This window comes from Lactuca virosa, chromosome 8, assembly GCF_052849685.1.
Source record: "Lactuca virosa cultivar CGN04683 chromosome 8, Lactuca_virosa_CGN04683_v6, whole genome shotgun sequence".
In the NCBI taxonomy this organism is placed as follows: Eukaryota; Viridiplantae; Streptophyta; class Magnoliopsida; order Asterales; family Asteraceae; genus Lactuca; species Lactuca virosa.
Genome location: NC_136433.1, coordinates 93,503,637 through 93,531,546, shown reverse-complemented (window position 1 = coordinate 93,531,546; position 27,910 = coordinate 93,503,637). Strand labels below are relative to the sequence as shown.

Sequence of the window (27,910 nt, the reverse complement as noted above, 5' to 3'; positions counted from 1 at the left end):
TGTGATAATTGCATCAAGACGGTGGAGATTAACAGTGGAAATAACAATGAGTGTGGAGAGTTGCTCGTGGATAGTTGGCGGTGTGTCGTCGGTTGACAGATCTTCGCGGGGAGGCATGATTAACGTCAATGAAAGCACCATTGATTGAAGCCAATTCGAGATGACTAATCTCCCAAGAATTAAGATGAAGAAGATAGACTAAAATCAAATAACAATTTCATTAACTTTTCTGCTTAATATTCATGCCAAGGATGATTATCATTTATAGGAAAGGAAATAACTTGCTAACTAGAAATAAGGAAACATGCATGTTAATTGAAACATGGGTGAGTCCTAACTTGAGAAAACTACTTTTATTGACTTGGTCTTCCTCATGCAAAGTGTGTTCAAGCTTTCTGCTACAAGACTTGTACGGGTCAGGCCATGGGGGTGGTCTAGAATACGATCTTAAACATGTATCAACTCGCCAAGTTATCAATGACGTAGCTAAGAAGAGTGAAGGTGGGTCCTAGGACCCACCTATTTTTTTAAAGCCAGTATAAGGTATGAATGAAGAAAATTGGGACCTACCTTATAGTTTTAAAAGACCTACCTTATAAACTATGTCAAAAAGAAATGGATCAAAATATATGAAACCTATTATATTTCAATCCATTTAAAATAACTTAATGTCTCAATCCATGCCCGATCTAACAAGGGCGTAGCTAATAAGAGTGAAGGTGGGTCCTAGGACCCACCTATTTTTTTTTAAAGCCGGTATAAGGTATGAATGAAGAAAATTGGGACCTACCTTATAGTTTCAAAAGACATACCTTATAAACTTTGTCAAAAAGAAAATGGATCAAAATATATGAAGCCTATTATATTTCAGTCCACTTAAAGTAGCTTAATGTCTTAAACCACTTACACATTAATCATTTGGAATAGCCCGATCTAATAAAAAATTAAACAAAAAAAGAAAAGAAATAGCAAAAGGCTTGAAATTTGAAATGTTGCTTGGCCTAAGGCGTGATCGAAATCTCCGAAGCATCATATAGTGTTCCCCTCCTTGCTCCCAACCGACCACCAGTTCCTCCCTACGTTGTCTGTCGTCCGAGCAATGCCACCAACCAATCGCTGCCCTCCACCAGGCGCCAGTCTGCCACTATTTTTCTTTACTCTCGTTATTTTTCAGTTTAACTTACATAAGGAACTACATAGTTTTCGGTTCTACATTCGCCACTGCAAGTTATATATATTGTAACTTAATATGATTTAGTTTAATAATTACCTTTTCTATTATCGTAAGGGAAAATTCTATTCGTATCCTTTGTGTATCCCTTATCGTAAGTATAATAGTATTTGTGTATCCCATGATATAATATCCTAATGATGTGCCGATTTATGTGAATGTGAGGTAAATATAATAGCAAGGTTATCGTAATATTATTGTGGATTCACATGATATATCCATTGAATGAAAATTAATATTAATAATAGAAAATAAAATAAGTGCCCGTTTTTGTCACTTTTCACTTCAATCCTGCTGAAATGGGTTTCCCAAATCCCTATAAATAGCTCCAAACCAACCTTCTGATTTTCAGCAGAACAAGCGTTCTTCTCCGGGGTTTGTAAAAAGACAAGAATGGAGTTGGGTTTCATCCTACATTTTCTTTAAATTCTGCTATCGTTGCTTCTTTCACTTGAGTTTGAGGCCACCGTTTGTGTTTCTGAATTATTCGAGTTTCTCACAAGATCATTGGTGGTGGATTGATGGGTATGTTTCTTAATTTGATTAATTCTTGATTCCGATGATACAATTTCTGTTTTCCGTTCTGAACTAAATTGGGATTCCTAGGTTTTCATCTGATTGTGTGAAGCTGGTTTAGTTCAATTCATGTCCCTCTATGTGTTTGTTTAATTGACTGAATGAACATTTCCTTTTATGCTTTCTTCTTCTGGGATTAATTTTCCAATCGAGTTTTAGGATCCTTTCCGATTTAACAGAGAAAGAGTTAGTTCAAGGTAATGGTGCTCCTTTCGTGAATTATTTGCATCATTTTCTGAAACCAATGTGAATACATACAATTTAGCATTGATTATAAGGTGACGCCATGACTTTTTCATTAATTTGCTGCATTTATTTGATTATGTCAAAAATATTTTAATTCATTAATTTGTTCAAATTTCCTCTTGTTCGCCCGAATTATAGTCGTAATTCCTAACAAAATTGTTGGAATATGAAGATTTTGAAGATAAAGTCATGGAGTCAATGAAGGCTAAACTCGTTATGTCCAAGGAGGAAGTCGAAGCATTCTTGAATAATCCTGACTGCGCTACTACAGGTGTTAGAGGTCTCGTAAAACTTCTTTCAGAAACCTTAAACCTATGCATTCAAAATGCTATCACAAAGATTACTAAAAAAGGGTACACCGAGGAAGCTGCTGAACATGCGATTTTAAGATGTGGTCCTTTCACTCCTTTCCATTGCTCTGAAGGCAACCTGGAGTCAAACATTGTTGAAGGTGCTTTACTTTCTCTTCAAAGTAACAACAAGAAATACAATGATTCAGCGGATTATACATTTCAAGAATTAAACGAATTGGTGGATTTCACGGTTTTGGAGATGGTGACTACGCTTAGAGATATCAAACCAAGTCTATCTGTTAGTGAAGCAATTTGGTGTCTTTTGATGTGCGATTTGAATGTGTCTAAAGCAAGTGTTATGGAAAGAGACCTTCAACAAATGGGTACATCTGCAGAACCCGAAACTGAATCTGGGTCTAAATCTGAACCTAAAAATCAAGAAACCATAGCCTCAAATGTTAAAAGACCACCCCCTCAAAGCTCAAAATCTGGGAAAAAAACGGTTGACATATGCACTTGTAGAAACTGGTGCGCAATGGCTACACACAAACGAGACGCTACCCTTCGAGGGAAGGCTGCTTTACTTCTAGAAAAGCCATATAAGGGACGACGTATTAGAAAAGGCTTGAAGAAGCAAGTTTTTAGCTTGAAAGAATTGTCATTGATCAACAAACAATCACCATCTTCTTCTTCTTCTTCTTCTTCTTCTTCTTCTGAACAAAACAAGAACACATCTTTGCCATTAAAAGAAACCGAAGAGAAACCAAAAGGAACACCAAAGTCTGAACAACCGAAAACCATAGATTACTATTTGAAAAACATTCCTTGTGATGAAAATGGTGAGTATGTGCCTCGAGATGACAAGGATATACTGAGATTAGAGGCAGTTGCTCAAATTGAGGCGTTGCAGAAAGAGCTTCAAGGCTGGGACGATTGGGCGACGTCGAAGGTTATGGAGGTCACCAAGCGGCTGAACCAGCATCGATCGGAGGTCAATACGTTGAAAGCGGAAATGAAAGATAATGAAGCCATGGATGAGAACACAGCTAAGAGACTATTGGAAACAACGCTTACTCTGAATACTACAAATAGCGAGCTTAATGTGGCTAATTCCACCATTGTTAAGCTCCAGACTGAACAATCTGTTATCAAAGAGGAGTCGGAAAGGGAAAGAAATCGAAGCATCTTTGAAGCTAAAAGATTGGAACAAGCGCTGATCAAAGAGGAAGAAGCTCGGAAAAAGTCTCAGTCGACTTTTGGGTCTGAAAAGACTTCATTGGAAGAAGAGCTTAAAGTGTTAAAACGTCAGGTGGGTCAAAAGCAACAGGAACTAGAAAAGGCCAAATGTCTCCTCTCAGAAGCCCTGGTATATTTATCTATTTTTGTACCTTTTTTTTTATTAATATTTACCATAGAATACAATATTTATAAATGCGATTGATAAAATTTCAGATTAGGGTCGCGAAGGAGGAAAGGGAGACTGCTAAAGTTGTTAACAAGGCTGAATGTATCAAGAACGAAAGAGAACGTATTGAAGCTTTGGCTATGGCAGAATATGAGATAATGAAAGGGAAGGCGGAGGAAGAGTTTAAAAAGAATGAGACTGAAAACAAGAGGATTGAGTATGAGATATCTGCGTTTAAGTTAGAGGCTGAAAGTAAGAGGATTGCTGAAATGTATATGAGTATGAATATGAACATGGACTCTTCAAAAGGGTTAGAAGATTTCAGAAATATGAGCAAGAAGAGAAAAAAGAAGAAGAAGAAGATGATGAAGAAGAAGAAGAAGAAGGATAGGGAATGTGTGATGTGTTTGAATGAAGAGATGACTGTTGTTTTTGTTCCTTGTGGTCATCAAGTTCTTTGTAAAGCATGCAATGTGAAGCATGAGGAGAGGATGAATGAGTGTCCCTCTTGCAGGACTCCGATCCAGAAGAGGATTAATGCTCGGTTTGCTAAATCTTGAAGAGGCATGGAGCATTATAAGGGTATAGATTCTGAGTTTTCCTTTTTTTGTTTGTTGTTGTTGAGGTTGTTAGATTTGCAAAGAATACTGGAATATAGAGTTTGATCAGATTGAAGAGATACATAGAAGATGGGTTTGGGTATAGAGAAGGTTAATTAATGGCCCCTTTGAGATGGCAGAGGTAGAAGATATGATGTACATTTAAAAATTTGGTCTTTTGATGATCTTGCTAATCAACCGATTATGATACCTCGTCGGTTTGGTCAAGTTTATGGTATGTTCGAAAATTAGTACTCCCTCCGTCCCAAAATTATAATCCATCTTTCCTTTTTGGTTTGTTCCAAAATAATAGTCCACTTCTAAAAATAAATAACATTTTTACCAAAATACTCCCTCATTATTACTTAACCAACTAAGCATTTAATGAAACATTAAATGCAAAGTAAGGACAAAACTGTCATTTTATTATATAAAGTTAGTGGTAATTAATGCTTTTCTTAATCTGTGTGTTTTTTGTCTGTGGACAATAATATTGGGATGGAGGGAGTATTTTTTTTTTGTATCGTTTATTTAGGGTCAATTTTATTTAATTTTTGACAATACTGCAAATATGATCCTTATAGTTTGTATTTTTGTAGTTTGTAATTTTTTTTTTCAGGAAATCAAATCAAACTCATCAAAAATTGGAAAAATAGTCATTTTCAGCAAGTTTCTTTATGAAATTTGTCCCTCCTAAAATTAAAAAAAAATTAAAAAAAGGACTTTTTAGAGTAAATTACACGAATGGTCCCTATGGTTTGAGATAATTTGCACGTTTAGTCCCTATTTTTTTTAACTCGGACTGTCCCTATAACCTATTTTTATTGCGCGTTTCGCCACCCAAAAAAACTATATTGCCCTTTAATTATTATTTTTTCTTTTCTTCTTAATTGTTTCTATTTATTTTTATATTAATAAATCTTCTCTAATAGATGAATGTTTTGTTGCCATTTGTCACACTTTCATTCAATTTGCCAAATGTCATTTTGTGGTTATTTTGAATTAATTTTTTTTCCACATGTAATTTTATAAGTTTTTCTATTTTATTAAATTTCACATAATATTTTAATGTAATAATTGTAATAAATATAGTAATAAATGAATATCAATTTCATTAATAAATTTACCTTTTAATATCAAAATTCCCAAAATTATAGTTCATTAGTTTCTTTTATTTATTTAAATTATTTGTTTAAATTTAAAAGATAAAAAACATTTCCATTATAATAGTTCATTAAGTTTCTTATTTTCTTATAAATTCAAAGTTTTTAATATTTTTACCTTTATATTTACCTTTTTTTTTTTAAATTAACTCATGTAATACATGGGTCTCACAACTAGTACTTAAAATAAATGTATTAGGCCTCCCCATCCCCACATGCCTCCCCATAGGGATGAGCATAACCGGGTACCCGCCTATTTTAGTTGGAACCGGAACCGCTCCCGGAACCGGCGGTTCTGAAATTATTGGTATTGTAAGAATGAATCACTAAAACCCTAAAAATGACTAAAGGTGTAATCAGGTGGTATAAGTTCTTTTCCCTATTTTTTTAAAACAAAATCACAAAAATATAAAAATTAAATATATATTTTTTTTAGAAAAAGCGGGTACCCGTCGGTTTCGGTTCCGGTTAACCGCCGGTTCCGGGTACCCGTCGGTTCCGGTTCCGGTTAACCGCCGGTTCCGGGTACCCGATATTGGAACCGGAACCGACGGGTATCCAGCGGGTATCGGTTTTGTAAAACTGAGAATTGGAACCGGAACCAATTAAGGCGGTTCCGCAACTTTAGGAACCGAAATCGGAACCGGAACCGCTTAAGGCGGTTCCAGTTCCAGAACCGGCGGTTCCGAGGCGGTTCCGGTTCCAAAAGCAGGTACCCGCTTCCGCTGCTCATCCCTACCTCCCCACACATCCAATTGAAATTTGAAACTGGAACTTTATTTCTTTCTTTATCTCTGTCCCTCACTCTTTGTCATCTGCGTATAAAGTGTGAATCTCAGCCGGAAACTATCATGGATGGCGACCATCGGAGAACTGATTAGATGCAACTGAAACATCGTCGACCACTGGACCACTCATCCGCATCTATCTCTCACACCCCTCTCTCTCTCATATCTGCTAGAAGTTTTACCGGAGAACTGATTACTCGAGGAGCCGAAGAACCCACTTTCTCATTATGTGTTGCCGGAGGCAACAAACCTTCCAGATCTGGGTACGGATTCAGAAGAAACCGTTAACGGTAAAATCTCGTCAGAAACCTCACCATCTTCGTTACTTAATCACCCCCGACATTGCCTCTTCGCCACCACACCCTGACGATATCGTTGTTGCTTCTTCTTCTCTACAACTTCCCAAGAACCGCAGCAAAATCATCGTTTTTGATTTCCCCCAAATTATTGTATTCTATGATTTTACTCCTCTAACTTATAACGAGATAGTCATCCACATCATCTCGAAACTTTAGTAATATATCACCAAAGTAAATTGGATTGTTTAGTGTCAAATCGTGCTTGAATCTCTAGGGAAGCTTGGTAAGATCAATCATGGTATTGGATTGAGATATCCTTATAGGCTTTGGCTACTATTTACTCCAATCTACCGGTTAGTGAAATTGATTGTGTTTGAAAGTTTTGTCTAGCATTTACTCCAATTTACCTAGACTTATGGTTGTAACTTGTTAGTTGTGGTGAAATTAGATTAATGGTTGTAAAAGTGAGGAGATTTATTAGGGGTGAGCAAAACCGAAACCGAAAAACCGAAACCAAACCAAAACCGACAAAACCAAAACTGAGAAACCGAAACCGAACCCAAACCGTTGGGTCTGGGTTTAAATTTATAAAAATCGAAAAATGGGTTTTGGGTTCGGTTTTAGTACTTAAAACCGACCCATAGGAACCGACCCAACCTATTGGGTTGAACCCGCCTTAAAACCGACCCGCCGTATATATTTTAATAAAGTAGAAACTATATATACCATTAAAAGTTTGTTGTTTGTTAAACTTGGTTGTTGTAAACTTTTAACAACATACTTTTGATGTTGTATTGGTGTTGTAATTGGTTTTTTTAATCTAGGTTGTTAATTTTGTTTCATTTTTTAAGTCATAAAGATTTGCTAAAAAATGGGTTACAACCCAAAACCCACCGGGTTAAATCCAAAACCCAAAACCCATGGGTTGAACCCAAAACCGATGAAACCGACCCACAAACCCAAAAACCGAAACCGACTTAAAACCAAACCCAACATGTTCTTAAACCCAGAAACCGAAATTTATGGGTTGGGTTCGGTTTTACCTTAAAACCGACCCAACCTGGCCCATGCTCAGCTAGACATGTCAATGGGGCGGGTTTGGAGCGAATCACCCTTGATCCAAACCCGTTTAAAAAAAATAAAAACATGACCCGCCCCCTCTCCAATAACCCTCAGGGTCTTTAATAGTCGAATCCATACCCCGTATCCACCGAATCAACGAATACCCGACCCATTAACCCGACCCTTTTTAAAATATTAAATTTTCATAAATTTTATGTGTTCCACAAAGTAATATTTCTCAAAAAGATAAAATGTCTACTTAAACAAGATGTACATTAATTAATACTCAAAGTCGAATAAAATAAAAATCATATTTTACTTATACATCGAGTTGTATATTTTATTGTCATATATATATATATATATATATATATATATATATATATATATATATATATATATATATGGGGCAGATTATAAGTGGAGCGGATCGACAATGATCCATACCCGACCCAGTTATTAAAAGGGTAAACGGGTATGGATCGTAAACGGGTAAACGAATCGAAAACTAAAATCCAAACCCATAAAATTATTATCGGTTTGGAGCGAATCAGGGTCAAAACCCGCCCCATTGACAGGTCTATGCTCAGCCCTAAGATTTATGGTTGTCTTTAGATGAAGGGGATGGGGTGGCAGTACGACAAGACTCTGGTTATGAAGTTTGTTGAAGGTTGAAGATAGTTCAGAGAGTGAAGTAGGCGACATGATGAAGAAGATGAGGGTGGGAGATGAGGTAATGGTGTAAGGTGGGTCCCACCTTATTAATTAAACTAATTTCTAATAAAAAATAACAAATAAACAATAAATAAATTAAAAATAAATAAAGAAGGGTAATTTAGTCTTTTTATGTGTGTGAGGGACCCAACGTGCAACAAAAATATAGGGACCGTCCGAGTTAAAAAAATAGTTAGAGACCAAACACGTAAATTACCCCAAACCATAGGGACCATTCGTGTAATTTACTCACTTTTTTTTGTATTTACATAATTATTTTTAAACTGTTTTCCATTATTTAAGTTTTTTTTTGTTAAATAAATATAAAATGACCACACCGCCCCCCACAACCCAATCCTCCTTCACGGATTGTAGCCTTTGTTTCCTTCCTCCTCCCCCTTCTTCGATCATATCAACTCACGCCACCACCTATATCTGAAAAGGATGACCACCACTGCTACCTTCCCTAGTCTCCCTCAAATTTCCCCTCCCCATCTACGGTTCAAAGGTTAGAAAATCGCTTACATGTATTAGCCTTATGCTTTGTCAGTTAGTGACAGTTAAAAGTTGATCTATTATTTCTTACTGTGGGTAGTTTAGCATTAGTTAAATTAACTTGGGTTGTTTATAGTTAGTTATGCTCATGATAGATAATGATGCACAACTTAAGACAATATATGTCTTTGTTTCCAGTTCAATGAAGATAACGAAGTTCACATTTCATTCATTCTTCATCTCTTTTACTCTGATAATATGGTATCATTCTCTATTCCAATTTCATCATGATTCATGATTGATTGATCCTCTCTTTTCAATTTGTTGAACTCAATTTCCTTTTGTTCTTTGTTTCAAATTGATTCATTCTTCTTGAGATCATGTCCAACAAATTTGTTACTCCTGCAAATAATGGATTGTCTGTTGACCCGTACTACTTGCATCACTCAGGCAATCTTGACATGCTTCTTGTTAATCAGGTCCTCACCGGGGAGAATTATTCTTCGTGGTTCTGTTCTATGACTATAGCTCTTTCTGTCAAGAACAAACTTGATTTTGTTACTCGAGATATTCCACAACCTCCTGCTACTGATGCAAATCGACTTAAATCATAGAATCAGGACAACAACATCGGTATTTCCTGGATTTTGATCTCACTTTCGAAGGAAATTTTTGCATCTATTATATATTTGAAAACCGCATCTAATATTTGGAAAGAGCTCAAAGAAATATTTCAGTAGAGTTATGGACCTCGGATACTTTAGATTAAATGAGAATTTTGATGCTTACTATACCTGCAGATTATGTATCTGTGGTGATGCTAAGGTTGAATACACCATGACATTTTTGATGGGGCTAAATGAAAAGTATGCACAAATTAGAGGACAAATATTGTTGATGGATCTAATTCCCACAGTCAATCTAATTTTATCACTAGTGATTCAAGAAGATCATCAAATGGAGATAATTGTTTCTCAAATCCCTAACTCTCTTGTGGCATTTAGTGCGCAAAGCGATAATAATCAAAGAAATTGTTTCTATGGCAAGAGTCGTTCTTCAGCAACATGTACTCACTACAAGAAAATTGGACATATTATTGATAAGTGTTACAAACTCCATGGATTCCCTCCAGGATATCATTTCAATCACAATTAGAATAAAAATAGGGCTTTATTTGCTTGAAAATGTTTTTATAGAAGCTCTAGTTGTTGTCTCTCTTCATCAGTGGCACCAAAGATTTGGACACCCTCCAAATGAGAAATTAAAGTTACTTAGTTATAGTTTTTTTTTTTCAAATGAAGAGTTGAGTAAGCATTTCTGTTCTAGATGTCCTTTGACTAAACATAAAATATTGTCTTTTGAATCTTTGAATCATGTTGTAAATGATCATTTTGATTTAATACACTGTGACATATGGAGACCCTATCACATACAAGATCATAAAGGGCACAAGTACTAGTTACTATTATGGATGATTGTACATGTTTCACATGGATTTATTTAGTGAAACATAAATCTAAAGTACAATCCATCATTCCACGATTCTTTGCTATGGTGTTGTAACGCCCGTAGATCCGGGCTAGTCAATTTAGAGATAATAGGGGTCGAAAATGACTTTTTGACAAAAAATTATTCAGAATAAATAATCTTAACCAAGTTGTAGAATACGTCTCAAGGGTTCCGTACATATAAAGAACGTTAAAATCCGAGTTATAACGAAGAAGTTATGGTCCGTCGAAGTTTTACGACAAATCCGGCACGACACCAGGAGACGTAAATAGTGAATTTACGACGGATGACTTTTTAGCTTTATAAATCTAAACAAAAGTTGTAGTATACGTTAAACCGAGAACATACAAAAAACGAACGCCCAAATCTGACTTCGTATGAGGAAGTTATGAATTTTCTAAGATTTGGCTTAACAGTGCACAGCCCGAAACTCGAATTTTAGATCGAGCAGTTTTTGGCCTACGCGACCTAAATGAGAATTGAAGATCTCATTAATAAGAACTCAACGGTAAAAAGACAGACGAAAACAGAGTCCGTATGTAGAAGTTATGAATTTTACGCGGACATTTAACAGTATAATCTCCTCGTACTGTTAAATTTAAGATCGGTCGAGAATTAGCCGACGGAGTCAAAATGAAAGTTGTAGATCTTATTTTTACCTACGCGTGGATATAAAGAACGTCAAAAACGCAGGTCGTATGTGAAAGTTACAGATTTTAGAAGTCGGAAGTATGCTGTGCGAAAATGGGTGATGTGGCACAATCTTGGCCATTGCTTTCTCCCCAAGTCTTGCCACTAGATGGTGACATGTGGCACTAAGTTCAACCATTTTTCACCCTATAAATAGAACCTCTCCCACCCTTATTTTCTTCACACATTTCCCATTCTTTCTTCTCTTTACCCCTCTCTCTAGAACCTCTTTCTAGCCCCGAAACCCCCCGAAAAGCCTAGGGAACCTCCCTAGCACGAGGCGGAAGCCCCGGAGTGCTCGACGGCTCCGAGAAGAAGAGCTTTTCGGCTAGGGAACGCTGCTCCAAGCAAAGCCCGGTTTTCTATAAAACCCGCTGTAAGTGAGCTACACCTACGCTATTTTTAATATAACTTTTATTTAATTATAGTAACGTTATTAGGAACTTATAATAAGCACATGAGCTATTATTATAGGTTATATAAGTATTTTTTAATGCTTATATAATAGTAATAATAGCTAGACTATTAATTAGTCTCGGCGAATAATATACTAAACTCTAGTGGTAATAATACTAGGTTTCGTCGAAGGAAATTATTTTTAAGAAGCGAAACGCTGTCTGAGTTCGGAATCACCACCTTTTCAAGTGAGTGCATGGTCCCTTTCATCTTACACATAGATATGAAGTATTTAATATAAATTACGTGCTATGTGTGCATATTGTCTGAATACTTGTTGTCTATGCTGGGTGAAATATTTTTATACACGTTTTAAATGATTTGAATTGTATATGTATTTTATATCTACAAAATGTGTTGGGTAAAACATGGGTAGATGTAATAGTTGATGTGTGACCAAATAAAATAATGAGAGACCTCGATATAGATGTTATTGATGATCCAGTCATCTAGCGGAGTATAGATGACGACCACGGACTATTCTAGACAGTCCAGTGGAACGCTAGCAGGCTCGCAACCTGTAGGTGTTTATTTGAACTGTGTGCTCACCAGCAATACTCCATCCCCCACATGGTTGCCTTATTTGACATGAATTGCTGAGGAACCCCCGAAGCATGTGTTGTCACCCCGATGAAAGTCTCTTAGACTAGGTCCCTTGTGTTAGATGTTTTAGGGACGTAAAGTGAGGATAACGGGAACGGGTAATCGGGGTTGTTTGGTTTGATAAAGTTAATAAACTTATTTATTGTGGGTTGAAAACCCTATGTACTCACCAGGTTTCCCAACCTGACCTACTCAGTTTATTTATATCACATGTGTTGATATGAAGTCACATTACACTGAGAGATTAAGGAGATATAAATCACTAGTGATAATGAATGTAAGTTCTGTTTATGCTTATGTTTCTGTATTGACGATGACATCCCAAATGTTTTAAAATGAATAAAAATACTTTTCTTCGGAAATGATTTGATAACGTATTTATCATGTTTTACTGGGAACAAATTCTGCAACATTTTTATTAAAAGAGGTACTCTGGTTTTTATAAAGCATAAACAAAATCGGTCTTTTTTGGCCGTGAAAATGGTGATGTCACAGGTGTCAACTCAACTCAATGTTAAGATCAAGTCATTTAGATATGATAATGCAAAGGAATTGGATTTTACAGAAATTTTCAACAAAGAAGGATTCCTGCATTAGTTTTCATGTGTTGAAAGAACTTAACATATCTTTGTGGTTGAGAGAAAGAATCAACACCTTTTGAATGTTGCTAGGGCTATTTTCTTCTAGTCAAATGTTCCAAATGAGTACTGGTTAGAATGCATTACATATGCAACTTTTCTTATCAATAGAAATCCTTCTAAAACTCTCAAGAATTTGTCCCCTTATGAAAAATTATACCACACACCACTTGATTATTCAAAACTCAGAACAGTTGGGTGTTTAGCCTTTACTTTAACACTTTTGAGTTCTAGAACAAAGTTAATACCAAGACCAAAGTGTTGTACTTTCATTGGTTATCCAATGAGGATGAAAGTATATAAGATGTTGTACATTGAGAAAAAAGAAATCCTCATTTCTATAGATGTGACATTTCAGGAGGACATATTTCCATTCAAATATTCCAAGTATAAAGATCAAGTTGATCCTTTTCACATAATTGTTATTCCATGTTTGTATGATGATATTAGAGATGATCATCAAAATTGTTGGGGGTCAGAAATGGCATCGACCAAGTCCTCGCACGATGGCCTGGAGTGCCGCAATCGAATGCCTGGTCCTGGAGGGCTGAATGCGCTATATGGGTAAGGTTGCGCCCTTTCTAACACCAATTGGTTTTAGATCAACCGGTAGCGCTGATGCTCAACAAGTGGTATCAAAGCCATTGGCGAGGGTTCGATTCTCTCAGGGAGCAATTTCTGAGGGGGGGGGAGGGGGATTGTTGGGGGTCAGAAATGGCATCGACCAAGTCCTCGCACGATGGCCTGGAGTGCCGCAATGGAATGTCTGGTCCTGGAGGGCTGAATATGCTATATGGGTAAGGTTGCGCCCTTTCTAACATCAATTGGTTTTAGATCAACCGGTGGCGCTGATGCTCAACAAAAATGAAGCAAATAATTCTGAAAGTGTGAATGAATAGTCCTCACAATCTTTTTCTCCACATGTTATTCAACCTATCCCTCAACCACCTGTTCAATAACCACTTACATCTCAATAACATTCTAGACCTAGTGGAACCATAAATTGTTCATCATACCTAAAATATTATTACTTTAACTTGATCAATAATGTTACAATTGAAAGTGGACAAAAAATACCCTTTATCAAATGTTATCTCTTATTAACATCTATCACCCACATATACACTTTTACCTTTTCCATCTCTATTGATTCTGAGCCAAAATCCTATAATGAAGAAGCCAAATCAAAAGAATGGACATAAGCTATGAAAAAAGAACTCAACACATTAGAATTAAATCATGCTTGGAGAATTGTCCATTCACCTCCTGGCAGAAAACCACTTGGATCAAAATGGGTGTATTAGGTCAAAAGAAATTCAGATGGCAAAGTTGAGAGATACAAGGCCCGTTTGGTTACAAAAGGGTTCAATCATCAGGAAGGCATATATATTCTTGACGTGTATTCACCAGTAGCAAAGCTTGTAAAATTCAAATTGTTATTAACTTTAGTTGCTTAACGATCTTGGTCTCTTATCTAGCTCGATGTTAATAATGCCTTTCTCAGTGGCGATTTAGAAGAAGTTTACATAAAATTGCCTGAAGGATACATGCATCTTCTTGCTAAGTCAAACAAGCATATAATGGTTTGCAAATTACAAAAATCCTTATATGGGTTAAGGCAGGCATCTCGTCAATGGTATGCCAAACTTTCATCCTTCTTAATTTCACAAGGTTTTACACAATCAAAGGCTGATTACTCACTTTTTTATAAGGGTGAAGGAAACAATTATGTTGCATTACTTGTTTATGTTGATGATATACTATCAACGGGTGCTTTAATTCAAGAAATAATCCCATTAAAGAAAGTTTAAGAAGTAGGTTCAAATTAAAAGATCTAAGAAAGTTATAAATTTTCTTGGATTAGAGATAACAAGATCATCAGATGGCATATTCATTTCACAAAGACATTATGTTTTGCAACTATTAGAAGACACAGGCTATTTGGCAGGAAAACTAGTATAGTATCTCATGGATCTGACATGTAAAGGTTAAAATATTCAAGGAGCACCTATGTCTGATCTAGGTCATTATCGACGCTTTATTGGTCACTTGATGTACCTAACCATAACACGTTCCAACATAACATATCTTGTGAATAGACTTATTCAATTTGTGATTAATACTCAAATACCCTATATATATATATATATATATATATATATATATATATATATATATATATATATATATATATATATATATATATATATATATATATATATATATATATATAGGATGCAAACCATTTGTTGAAGTTTTAAAACTCAATCTAGGTCAAGGTTTGTTCTAATATTCCAAGCCATCATTAAAGATTAGAACATTCATTGATTCTGATTGGGTTGGGTGCCCTAATACAAGACGATCTGTAACAGGCTTCTGTGATTTCATTGGTGATTCATTGGTCTAATATAAATCCAAGAAACAAACAATTGTCTCCAGTTCATCCTCAGAATCAGAGAATCTAGCAATTTCTATTACTACTAGTGAATTGATATGGCTCCATAATTTGTTAAGTAACTTTGGTATCAAATAAAAGGAACCCACTCTTGTGTTTTGTGACAACGGAGTTGCATCAAATCCTACATTTCATGAGAGGACCAAGCACATCTAAATTGATTGTCACTTTATATGAGAGAAGATTTTAGATAACACAATTAAACTCATGCATATACGTTCTACACATCAGCTTGCTGGCAATTTTACAAAGCTATTACCAAGACACAAAATGATTCCTATTGTATCCAAGAAGGCTTTGAAAAAAAAGTTTTCAAAGTCCATCCCGAGGAGGTACTAGCCTTATGCTTTGTCAGTTAGAGACAATTAGAAGTTTTTGATTTGTTATTTCTTACTGTGGCTAGTTTAACATTAGTTAAATTAACTTGAGTTATTTATACTTAGTTAGGGTCATGATAGATAATGATATGTATCTTAAGACATTGTATATATGTCTTTGTTTCCAGCTCAATGCAGATAACAAAGCTTCACATTTCATTCATTCTTCATCTCTTTTACTCTCATAATACCATGTGTAGAGAAATCGACAAATTTTAAGCTCGGATATCTACAGCTTCAAAGTGGTTGTTCTAAAGGTGGTGAGTAGGTGGATGATGATGAATTTCTGGTAGCCTCTCTGCTATGGTGTTGGTTGTGTCATTTCCTGCTTGGCATAAGGTAGGGTCGTTGGTTAAGCCAGTGCAGTCGGTGGATGTGCTCATAACATATGATCATATGGGGTCACACCTTATAGCAAGTTACTAATAATTATGTAACACCTGTTCCTGGTATGTATTTAATTATAATTTATTCATTTTTATAGAGCAACTCGACGAGTTGGAGGCCCGAAACTCATCGAGTAAAGATTAGATGAGACCTAAGTTTTAAGTGATCTACTCGACGAGTTGAGAGCCCTCAACTCGACGAGTAGGCTGGCAGAGGTGAAACCCTAATTTCGCGGTTTTGCACCCTATTTATGATGGGTTTTGAGCATTCTAACACTCCTAAGTGTACATGCAACCCTAGAAAACCTTGGATCTATGTTTGTCTAAAATACATGCAAAATATGATTTCAAGGTTCGTAATCCTATCTAGCATACATGGGGAACTTTTAACATAAAAGATGGCTAGAATTACATACCTTGTAGTTTTTATGATTCCTGGAAAAACCTTGAGAGCCTAGCACCCCAAGTGTGATGCCTCAAATGTTTCACACAACACCAAATGCTTTGGAATAACTTTAGAGAATGTATAACACTTGTAAAAATCGGCTTGCCCTCACTTGTTCTTAGTCTAGCCGATTTTGGTGAGTATCATGTTCCTTATATAGTGTGTCATTTTTAGGGTTACACCATGTAAACCCTAATGTGACATGACTCTTCATTTCCATGACCCATGGGTTTGTAACTCCCATGAAGCCTCCATGGAGCATCCAATGGGTTTAACCCAACTGGATAATCCATGGAGCCTTTTAGCCCACTATACAAGTTATGGATGATTTACATAATCAACCCATATATTTAATTAGTCATCTTTTGATCATTTAATTAATTCCAAATTAATTCTTGATCAATACTAATTAAATAATACTATTAATATATATGAACTTATAATATTAATAAACCACAAGTGTTATTTCTCTCATTACGTCTATCCAAATGCATGATGCCATGCAACCCAAATGGACCATGCCGGGTCGGGTCAAGTATATACCAGAAATAGTTATGGACTTAGACACCTTATCCAACAGTCTCCCACTTGGATAAGTCTAATAACTATAACTACAAGTATGACTTCAGGAACCGATCAGCAATCGTAGCTCTTTTCAAGGTCTCTCAGAACTGAGAAGATGATGATACACCATTTAAAATAAGTGATCATATAATCCTCTGTTCTAGATATCAGCCGGACAAATACATGGAACAATGTCTTACTTTTTTCCAGTAGTCTGTTTCCCGATTTCCGATTTGTTTGACATAGAACTTAATTGAACACATCAACTTAGTTCTGACGGGGCCCGGTACATAGGTCAAAACAAAATCATCGAGGGGCCCAGATATCGCTTCTAATCCAAGAAGGAACAGATAAACTTCGACTCATATGCTTGTTCTACTACTTTTTAAATCACACACAAACGCACGTTTTATAACATCGAGTTACCAATGTGTTTTCGCACGATCAATGTATAAGCAACTCATAGACAACAAGACATATCTCTAGGTTTGAAGACTTATATGATATTACCGTCTCGCGATCACTCGAGATAAATTCCATAAAGTGATACCAGTGAGCGTGGGTTGAATCCAATACTCAGAACTTATGAGCACTCATGAGTGTTGAGGCCATGTCCAACATTTTAGACCTCTACAACCAACTCATGACAGTCTTAATTCATATCTACTTCCAACATATGACCGACTGTGGATAATTTGAATAATATGTAAAACACAACATAAATATTCTGGAAGTCAAAACATGCAAAAGAAATAATAGTAAACGATTGACAACAGATAGCAACACTTTACTCATAAATAAACACAACTTTTATTCATCATCAAATGTCAATTACACTTTACAAATTTCAAAAATTACCTAACTACTAAAACTAATATCATCCTTCAACCCTATGCTCCTTACATGCTGGAGATGCTTAACCCTACCCAGTCCCTTCGTGAGGGTATCTGCCGGGTTCTCATCCGATGATACCCTCTTTTCCGCGAGGAGTCCCTCTTCTATTCGATGTATGATGAAATGATATTTTCTGTCAATGTGTCTGGATCTCCCGTGATCCCTTGGTTCCTTTGCTAAGGCAACAACACTTTCACTATCACAGAAAATCTCTATGGGCTCCTTTATAGCTGGTACAACTCCAAGGTCTCCAATGAAGTTCTTTAGCCATATCGCCTCCTTTGCTGCCTCGCTTGCCGCTATATACTCTGATTCGCAAGTTGAATCAGCCACTGTCTCCTGCTTGGAACTTTTCCAAGAAATTGCTCATCCGTTTAAGGTAAAGACCCAGCCCGACTGAGAGCGGAAATTATCCCTATCAGTCTGCAAACTAGCATCACTATACCCTACAACTCTCAAGTCATCACTCCCACCAAGGGTAAGGACCCAGTCCTTAGTCCTCCGCATGTACTTGAGAATGTTCTTTACCGCCGTCAGGACGAGTGCAGGTCATAGCATACATGCTCAAAGCAAAGGCTACATCAGGACGAGTGCAGGTCATAGCATACATGATCGAGCCTACTGCAGAAGCATAAGGTGCTCGACTCATTTCTGCTATCTCAACCTCGGTACTCGGGCTCTGAGTCTTACTCAATCTAGCGTTACTCTGGATGGGTAACTCTCCTTTCTTGGAATCTTGCATGTTGAACCTCTTCAGCACCTTATCTAAGTATGTACTTTGACTAAGTCCAATTAGTCTTTTACTCCGGTCTCTCAGAATCCTTATCCCTAGAATATAGGCAGCTTCTCCTAGGTCCTTCATAGCGAAACACTTCCCACGCCAGGACTTCACTTCCTGCAAGGTTGGGATGTCATTTCCCATGAGTAGTATGTCATCCACATACAATACCAAAAAGCTAACTATACTCCCACTAGCCTTGACATATACACAAGATTCATCTTCACTTCTCGAAAAGCCAAACTCTTTGACTTTCTCATCAAAGCAAAGATTCCATCTGCGATGTGCTTGCTTTAATCCATAAATGGATTTCTCAAGCTTATACACTCTGTTAGGGTTCTCTGTACTGACAAAACCCTCTGGCTGATTCATGTAAACATCCTCAGCCAACTTCCCATTAAGGAAAGCGGTTTTGACATCCATTTGCCATATTTCATAGTCATGAAATGCAGCAATGGCTAACAATACCCTAATAGACTTAATATTGGCTACTGGTGAAAAGGTCTCATCATAATCAACTCCCGGAGTTTGAGAAAAGCCCTTTGCAACCAGTCGTGCCTTATAAGTGTGTACATTACCATCCATGTCGGTCTTCTTCTTGAAGATCCATTTGCACCCTACTGTCTTACGACCTGGTACATTGTCAACCAAGTTCCAGACTTGATTGTCATACATGGACTGTATCTCGCTGTCCATTGCCTCTTTCCAATTGGCAGACTCGGGGCCTGCCATGGATTCCGCATAGTTGTTAGGTTCATCCAGACTTACCAGTGTCTCATCACTGATAAGTGTCTCACCTTCCGCAGTAATATGGAAACCATAGTAATGCTCAGGTGCATTCCTAACCCTTGTGGAACGCCTCAGAGGTACATACTTGTCAATTGGATCAACAGGAGTTTCCTCCTCAAGTTGACTGCTAGGGTTTGAGGTTCCTTCACCACTTGACTCTTGAATTTCTTCAAGGTCAATTTTCCTCCCACTGTTTCCTTGGCTTATGAACTCTCTTTCTAGAAAGACACCCCTCCTTGCTACAAAGACCACATTCTCACTGGGTCTGTAGAAGAGGTAACCAAAGGATTTCTGTGGGTAGCCGATGAAAATACACCTCTTACTTCGAGGTTCGAGCTTATCATGAGTCTCGCGTCTCACGAAAGCCTCGCAACCCCAAATCTTGATATGGGCTAGACTAGGAAATTTTCCAGTCCACATCTCGTGAGGTGTTTTGGCAACCTTCTTTGTAGGGACTAGATTAAGGATATGGGCGGCAGTCTCTAAGGCATACCCCCAGAATGAGATTGGTAGCGAAGCTCGACTCATCATGAAACGAACCATGTCCAACAAGGTTGGATTACGCCTCTCAGCTACACCATTCAACTGTGGTGTCCTGGGAGGTGTCAATTATGAGACAACCCCACATTCCATAAGATAGTCGAGGAACTCTGTACTAAGATACTCACCACCGCGATCGGATCGAAGCATCTTAATGTTCCTTCCCAATTGATTCTCGACTTCCTGTTTAAACTCTTTAAACCTTTCGAAAGTCTCTGACTTATGCTTGATTAAGTAGACATATCCATATCTACTATAATCATCTGTAAAAGTCACATAATAACGATTAGCATCCCTTGTGGCAGTTTTGAAGGGTCCACACACATCTGTGTGCACTAGATCCAACAAACCTTCACCCCTAGCACATGACCCTGTGAAGGGTGACTTTTTCATTTTTCCAAGTAAACATGATTCACAACTATCATCTGACTTTAGGTCAAATGACTCCAAGACTCCATCCTTTTGGAGTTGGCCTATGCGTTTCTTGCTTACATGTCCAAGACGACAGTGCCATAATGATGCTTTATCTAAGTTATTATTATTAGTAGAATCAATACACAACACATTATTTCCTAAATTATCTACAACATACACAACTTCATACACACCATCACAAGGTAATGCTTTAAAATAAAACACATTATTAAAGAAAGCATTTATTCCACCAACTTCATTATCAAAAGAAAAGGTAAAACCTTGTTTGTACAAAGCATGAAAGGAAATAACATTTCTTGCCATTTCAGGCGAATAACAACATTTATTCAAATCTAAAGTAAACCCACTACTTAGCAACAAAATATAAACTCCAATCTTGGTGACAGGTGAAACTTTCCTATTCCCCATGATCAAGTTTATCTTTCCATGCTCCACATTCTCACTTCTTCTTAGTCCCTGCAAATCAGAACAAATATGAATACCACAACCGGTATCAAGGACCCAAGAGTCAGAATAAGGTGTTATTAGATAATATAGTGTAAATACCTACATGATTGGGTTTTACTTTCCCATCCTTCAAATCTTGCTGGTACTTCGGGCAGTTCCGCTTCCAGTGTGCCTTTTCATGGCAATAGAAGCATTCAGCCTCTTTTGGGTCAGAAGAAGGAGTGACGAAACCTTTCTTGGTTCCGCTTGAAGAGGAGCCATCAAGGGTCTTACCCTTGGTACCCTTCGAAGGGTTCTTCCTCTTCTTCCCTCTACCTTTCCCGATTGCCAGGACAGGTGCGGAGTTTGGAGTAGGAGTAGGAGTGGTAACAACCGACTTACCTTTAAGACCTGATTCTGTGGTCTTTAGGAGTCCTTGAAGTTTGCTGAGGGTGACTTCTTCCTTGTTCATTATGTCATGCGTAATTGATCATAACACGATGGTAAGGAGTGCAAAATGATATCTATTGCTAACTCCTCTGCGAAGTTCACATTCATCTTTATCAAACGGTCCACATACCTCTGCATTTTCTGCATGTGGCCCGTGATGGGTTCACCATCTTTCATTCGGGTTGTTATCATGGAGGAGATTATTTCATATCGCTCTTGATCAGCACTCTGATGGTAGCGGTCCATCAAATCCTGGTGCACCTCAAAAGGATAGTAGTCCTCATAGGACTTTTGGAGCTCGACTGTCATAGTGGCCATCATGATGCATGCCACTTTGGTAGCATCTCTTTCATGTGACTCATATTCAGCAAACTCCTCAGGAGTAGCAGTCGACTCGGGTACCTTAAGCTCCTTGTCGAGAACATATTATTTGTTCTCATACCGAGTGACCATCCTGATGTTTCTGATCCAATCAGTAAAGTTAGATCCATCAAAGATGACTCTCCCACATAGGTTCATGAGAGATAAGGAGCCAGTAGGGTTTGAGCCAGGAGCAGCATTGTTGGAAGACATCTGAAAAGAAGAAAAGACAAGTTTAGTTTAGATATAAAGATAGTCCTTAATAAAACACCCAAATGTAATATTAAAGCTAGGATCCAATCACAATATATTATAACTTAGAAGAGGGATGCCGTAATCTAAGCTAAAACATATTTGAAAGGTAGGTGAATGACGATTCACCAATTTCCACCATGAAAACGAAATATATAAATTATTAGGTTTTATTTGGTTTTTAGAAACTCCTAGATTCTTTTGAGATTCATTGAACTTTTCAATGACATGTTTCAATCTCGAGTGCGCCCTTCATGTTTTGTGACTGGGATACCGAGGATCACAAAACAAGGTGTGAAGTAACCATGCAAATTACTTGGTACCCTTAATGTTTTTCACTTAATCGATGTGCCGGTAAACCACACGCACTCCACCGACCTATGAAAAACCTTAAGTCACCCTTTGCCTACCTTGTTAAGTCCAAGTTAGTGTGCCGGTTAACCACACACGCTCCACTAACGACTTAATCAAAGTGCAAAGTGTAATTTCATGGGTTAGCACCTTATTCACATTTTCCTAAAGTAACTAAGATTGGGAATTTATAAAACATTTAGTTACTTTATAATAATCATTATACTTTTTAATGAGAATTTTAAGTCATTGTCCTACCCGTTCGGTTAACGACCCTCCACCAGTCAAGGAAGCGGTGGGTGAGAATGGACACCCATTAAGCTGCCATTTTATAGGCAACAACCTTATACCCCCCTTATAGACCAGCTTCGTGAATGAGGCCTACTAACGGTAAAACGACTTGAGCTTATATATATATATATATATATATATATATATATATTATTAAACTTATAATATTATAAAGTATAAGGGTTGAATTTTAACCTTTAAAATTCTAGGGGTTGGAACTAAAGTTTATTAAGATGGCTTTACATGTTCCAAAACTTGAGGGCAAGTTTTGTAACTTTACAAAACCTTTTAATTCATAACTTATGAGTTATTAAAATGAAGACTCTTCATTTTTGTAACTTGTGTGTTCTTTTAATGGAATTAATACAAAGAGACTTTTGGTTATCCATAACTTGAGGACAAGTTATGGACTCCATTAAAACACATAGAGATCATGAATTCAGCATTAAACTAGCAATTCCTAAGATCTAACAAGAACTCATAAGAACATGAATAATCATATCAAAATTTCAAGAACATATGAACACATATAATCATGTAATTTTGATATTAGCCATTGTAAATGGATTAGAACACCATTACACCATCTAAAACAGGTTTTAAAACACCAAAACAATTTAGGGTAATGTTTCTAGTCCATTTCCAGCAGCAAAAGTCGAAAATCTGCATTCTGAGGCTCCTACTCGTCGAGTGCACGAACCTACTCGACGAGTAGGATGAGTTTAGTCATGGACTCGGCGAGTTCATCATGCAGACAGCAAGAAAATCGACTTTTTTTTTCACTATTTTGCATCAAGTATCAACAAACAAGCCTAGGCTCTGATACCACTGATGGGTTTTGAGCATTCTAACACTCCTAAGTGTACATGCAACCCTAGAAAACCTTGGATCTATGTTTGCCTAAAATACATGCAAAATATGATTTCCAAGGTTCATAATCCAATCTAGCATACATGGGGAACTTTTAACATAAAAGATGGCTAGAATTACACATAATTACCACTCTAGGTAAAGTATAGTGAGAAGACTCACCTCGTATGATGTCTAGTAAACTCTCGTGCTCGATATCCTCGATCTAGCCTCCGTCTAGCACAATGATAATAATTCTAATCAATACTCTCTTTACATCCTCTTCTCTAGAGAATGGGTAGAAGACCATCCTACCCCCCTGACCCCTCTTAATCAGTTTGACCAAACCCTAAGGTCAACTTAAGTCAACTCCAGTCAACGGTCCAATTTTGACCAGACTCGCCGAGTGCACCTTTGTGACTCGTCGAGTCCACTTATTTCCTCAGAAGTCTCGTGAAAGTCCAGCTCAGCTCGTTGAGTTGATCCCTAACTCGTCGAGCTATCGCATGATTCAGCTCTTCGGGACAAACCCTAACCAACTCGTCGAGTCGAATCATTGACTCGGCGAGTTCATTCAGAACAAATGTTCATTCAGACGATTCCAATCAGATCTATTACTCTAAACACTAGATCTATCATCTCAAGGCTCAACAATCACGTAAAGCTTCGAGGGAATAAGGTTATAGTGGGTATGGACTGGTTGAGCCCCAATGGGGCAGTGATCGACTGCGAGCAGCAGCTTGTGCGGTCTCGTACCCCAAGTGGGGGAGGTTTAGTTATTTAGGGCGAGAGGCCGCAGGGTGGACCGACTCTATGTTCAGCAGTGAGAGCGAGGAGTTACCTTCAGCAGGGTTGCGCAAGTTATGTCGCCTATGTTATGGATACCCGGGATAAGGGTAAGGCGACCGTGGATGATGTACAGATCGTGCGGGAGTACCCGGACGTGTTCCCAGAGGATTTGCCTGAGATACCTGCGGAGAGGAAAGTAGAGTTCAGGATTGACCTAGTCCCTGGTGCGGCTCCGATAGCCAAGGCACCGTATCGGTTGGCTCCTCTCGAGATGCATGAGTTTTCTACACAGCTGCAGGAGCTATTAGACAAGGGATTTATCAGGCAGAGCAATTCGCCATAGGGAGCCCCAATTCTGTTTGTGAAGAAGAAGGACGGGTCACATCGGATGTACATAGATTATCGGGAGCTGAATAAGGTAATGGTGAAGAACCGTTATCCCCTCCCGAGGATTGATGATTTATTTGACCAGCTTCATGGTGCATCTTGGTTCTCCAAGATTGACCTGCGATCGGGTTATTACCATATGTGATTCAAGGGCGACGACGTGCCGAAGACAGCCTTTCAGACTCGCTATGGTCACTATGAGTTCGTAGTGATGCCGTTTGGGCTCATCAATGCTCCTGCCGTGTTCATGGATCTCATGAACCGCGTATGCAGACCGATACTGGACCGGTCTGTTATAGTATTCATCGATGATATCTTGGTTTACTCCAAGACTCAGGAGCAGCATGAGGAGCACCTGAGGGAGGTGCTGGAGACACTGAGGAGGGAGAGACTTTTTGCAAAGTTCTCCAAGTGTGAGTTCAGGTTGCGCGAGGTGAAGTTTCTAGGGCACCTTGTCAACTAGAAGGGTATTCTAGTCGATCCGGCCAAGATAGAGGTCGTGATGTAGTGGGAGGTTCCAAGGTCTCCATCTAAGATTCAGAGTTTTCTTGGTCTAGCGGGTTACTATCGGAGAGTCATCCAGGATTTCTCCAAGATCGTTGTTCCTCTGACCCGACTGACCAAGAAGTCGGTGACATTCTGATGGGGGACTGAGCAACAGGCAACCTTCGAGACTCTCAGACAATGGTTATGCGAGGCACCGATTCTGACCTTGCCGGAGGGCGTCGACGATTTCGTGGTTTATTGTGACGCTTTAATCACGGGTATGGGCGCAGTGCTGATGCAACGGGGTCACGTGATAGCATACGCTTCGAGACAGTTGAAGCCTCATGAGGCGAACTACCTGTCACATGATTTTGGAGTTGGGGGATGTGGTTTTCGCCCTCAAGATTTGGCGACACTACCTCTATGGGGTTCGTTGTACCATTTACACGGACCACAAGAGCCTGAGGTAACTCATGGATCAGCCGAATCTGAACATGAGGTAGTGTTGGTGGTTAGATGTGGTGAAGGATTACGACTGTGAGATCCTTTACCACCCAGGGAAGGCCAATGTGGTGGCCGATGCTCTTAGCCACAAGGTAGTGGCGGCTCCGATTTGAGATATTTGTCTGAGGATGACAGTGATTACTCCATTGTTGGAACGGATTCGAGAGGCGCATGTCGAGGGAATGAAAGAAGAGCGTCGTAAGTGTGAGCGGATCGTAGGCCAAGTGGCCTCCTTTGATTATGACATCCATGGATTGTTGACCCTGCATAGGAGGGTCTGGGTTCCGTACTGGGGCGGTGTACGACAGGTTCTGATGGATGAGGCCCAAAAGTCAAGGTTCTCATCCATCCCGGTTCTGATGGATGAGGCCTAAAAGTCAAGGTTCACAATCATCGCTTAGCATTCTAAGTTTTAGTCTAGAAATCCTACAAATTCCTAGTTCGCTTAAACTAATGCTCTGATACCAACTTTGACATCCCCAATTTCACGGCCAGAAAAGACCGGTTTAATTTATGCTTTTAAAATAATTTCAGAGTAATCATTTGATTAAAAGTGTTGCGGAATTTGTTCCCAGAAAAACATGATAAATATGTTATTAAATCATTTCCGAAGAAATGTATTTTATTCACTTAAACCATTGGGATGTCATTGTCAATACAAAAACATAAGCATAAACAAAACTTACATTCATTTACACTAGTGATCTACTTCTCTTTTAATCTCTCAGTGTAAAGCAACTTCTTATCGATACCTGTGATACAATTAAACTAAGTGGGTCAGGCTTGGAAGCCTGGTGAGCATATAAGGTTTTCAACCCACAATAAATAATAAACTTATTAAGTTCTCAATCAACAATAAATTTATTAATTTCATCAACCAAAATAACCCTAATTACCCATTCCCATTATCCTCACTTTACGTCCCTAAAACAACTATCACAAGGGACCTAGCCTCAGGATTTTCACAAGGGGTGACAACATTGCTTTCCTCAGCAATTTTTGTCAAACAAGACATCCTAACATAATACAACCTATAAAGTGACAACATTGCTTCCCTCTGCAATATATGTCAGATAAGACAAACATCGGGGTGACAACATTGCTTTCCTTCAGCAATTTCTGTCAAATAGGCACGAAGTCACATCGTCGCCATGTGCTAAGCCCATAGCTCTTATTCATCGACGGTATTTCCCACGGGAGTTCCCCCCCCCCCCCCCCCCGCAATACACGTCAATAGGTTTTCCATATACTAAGTCCATAGCTCTTATTCATCGACGATATTTCCCACGGGAGTTCCCCCCGCAATACATGTCAATGGGTTCTTAGAGTACAGCTGATGAACATACTAAGGGGTTTCCTCAGCCATACATGCCCTAAAGGCAACCATGAAGGGGATAGAGTACAGCGAATGAACACTCAAGTTCATTAACACCTACAGGTTGCAAGCCTGCTAGTGTTCCACAGACCGTCTAGAATAGTCCATGGTTGTCATCCCTACTCTGCGGAATGACGGGGGCCAACGTTTGGGTAAGGGCTTTTCTCATATTGCACCACTCACGCCAACGTTTGGGTATGGCTTTTCTCATATTTCACCACTCACTCTCAACTCATGATCTATATCACTGATCATCTCATCTATCCAACTCACCTTTCATCACACACCCACTATTTAACTCATGATCTATATCACTGACTCATGAAGCTCGTCCGATCACTTCATAAAAGAAACAAAGACTCCAAAGCTCTTCAAAATAAAAGTATAGGGAAAATGCTGATAAAGTACTCCCGTACGCTCCCGTACCCCGACACGTAATAGTGTCAAAAAGAAGAACTAACGGATGAACACATAGTTCAAAAACACGTAATGAACATATAGTTCGAGAACACCTTATGAACATATAGTTCAAACATATCTACCGATTACAAGTCTGCTAACGTTCCACTGAACTATCTAAAATAGTCTATGGCCGTTGTCGATACTCTGTTAGATGACTAGATCATCTTAAACATCGATATCTCTCATCACTTTTATTTCATCACACATCATCTAATTTATCTACCCATGTTTTACCCAACATATTTGTAGATAAAAATACATACACAGTTTAAAACTTGTATAAAACATCTATTCAACAGTCACATTAATTAAACAATTAATATACTAACACATAGCACGTATTTTAAAGAAAATACTTCATATATATATGTAAGGTGAAAGTTACTACACACTCACATGATTTAACGATAACCGGGCAGCACTTCGTTGCCTAAAACGATTGTTTCTAATAAAACCGAGAGTTTTATTGAGAAACCGGGCTCTACGAGGGTCGGGCTT

The 27,910-nt window shown here is 38.1% G+C and overlaps 1 protein-coding gene across 1 annotated transcript; it reads left to right on the top strand.

Annotated features, from left to right (window-relative positions):
- Positions 1-1,535: 1,535 nt before the first annotated feature.
- Positions 1,536-4,733, top strand: LOC145128975 (putative E3 ubiquitin-protein ligase RF298). Its single transcript, XM_079063744.1, has 3 exons — positions 1,536-1,756; positions 2,226-3,712; positions 3,799-4,733. Exons 1-3 carry the CDS (start codon positions 1,753-1,755, stop codon positions 4,309-4,311), a joined length of 2,004 nt encoding a protein of 667 aa, XP_078919870.1. The 5' UTR covers positions 1,536-1,752; the 3' UTR covers positions 4,312-4,733.
- Positions 4,734-27,910: the final 23,177 nt, after the last annotated feature.

What these genes read in the sequence shown, in the direction of transcription:
- LOC145128975 (XM_079063744.1), top strand. An exon ending in GTCTCCTCTCAGAAGCCCTG is followed by an intron (nt 3,713 to 3,798) that starts GTATATTTATCT and finishes ATAAAATTTCAG; the next exon opens with ATTAGGGTCGCGAAGGAGGA.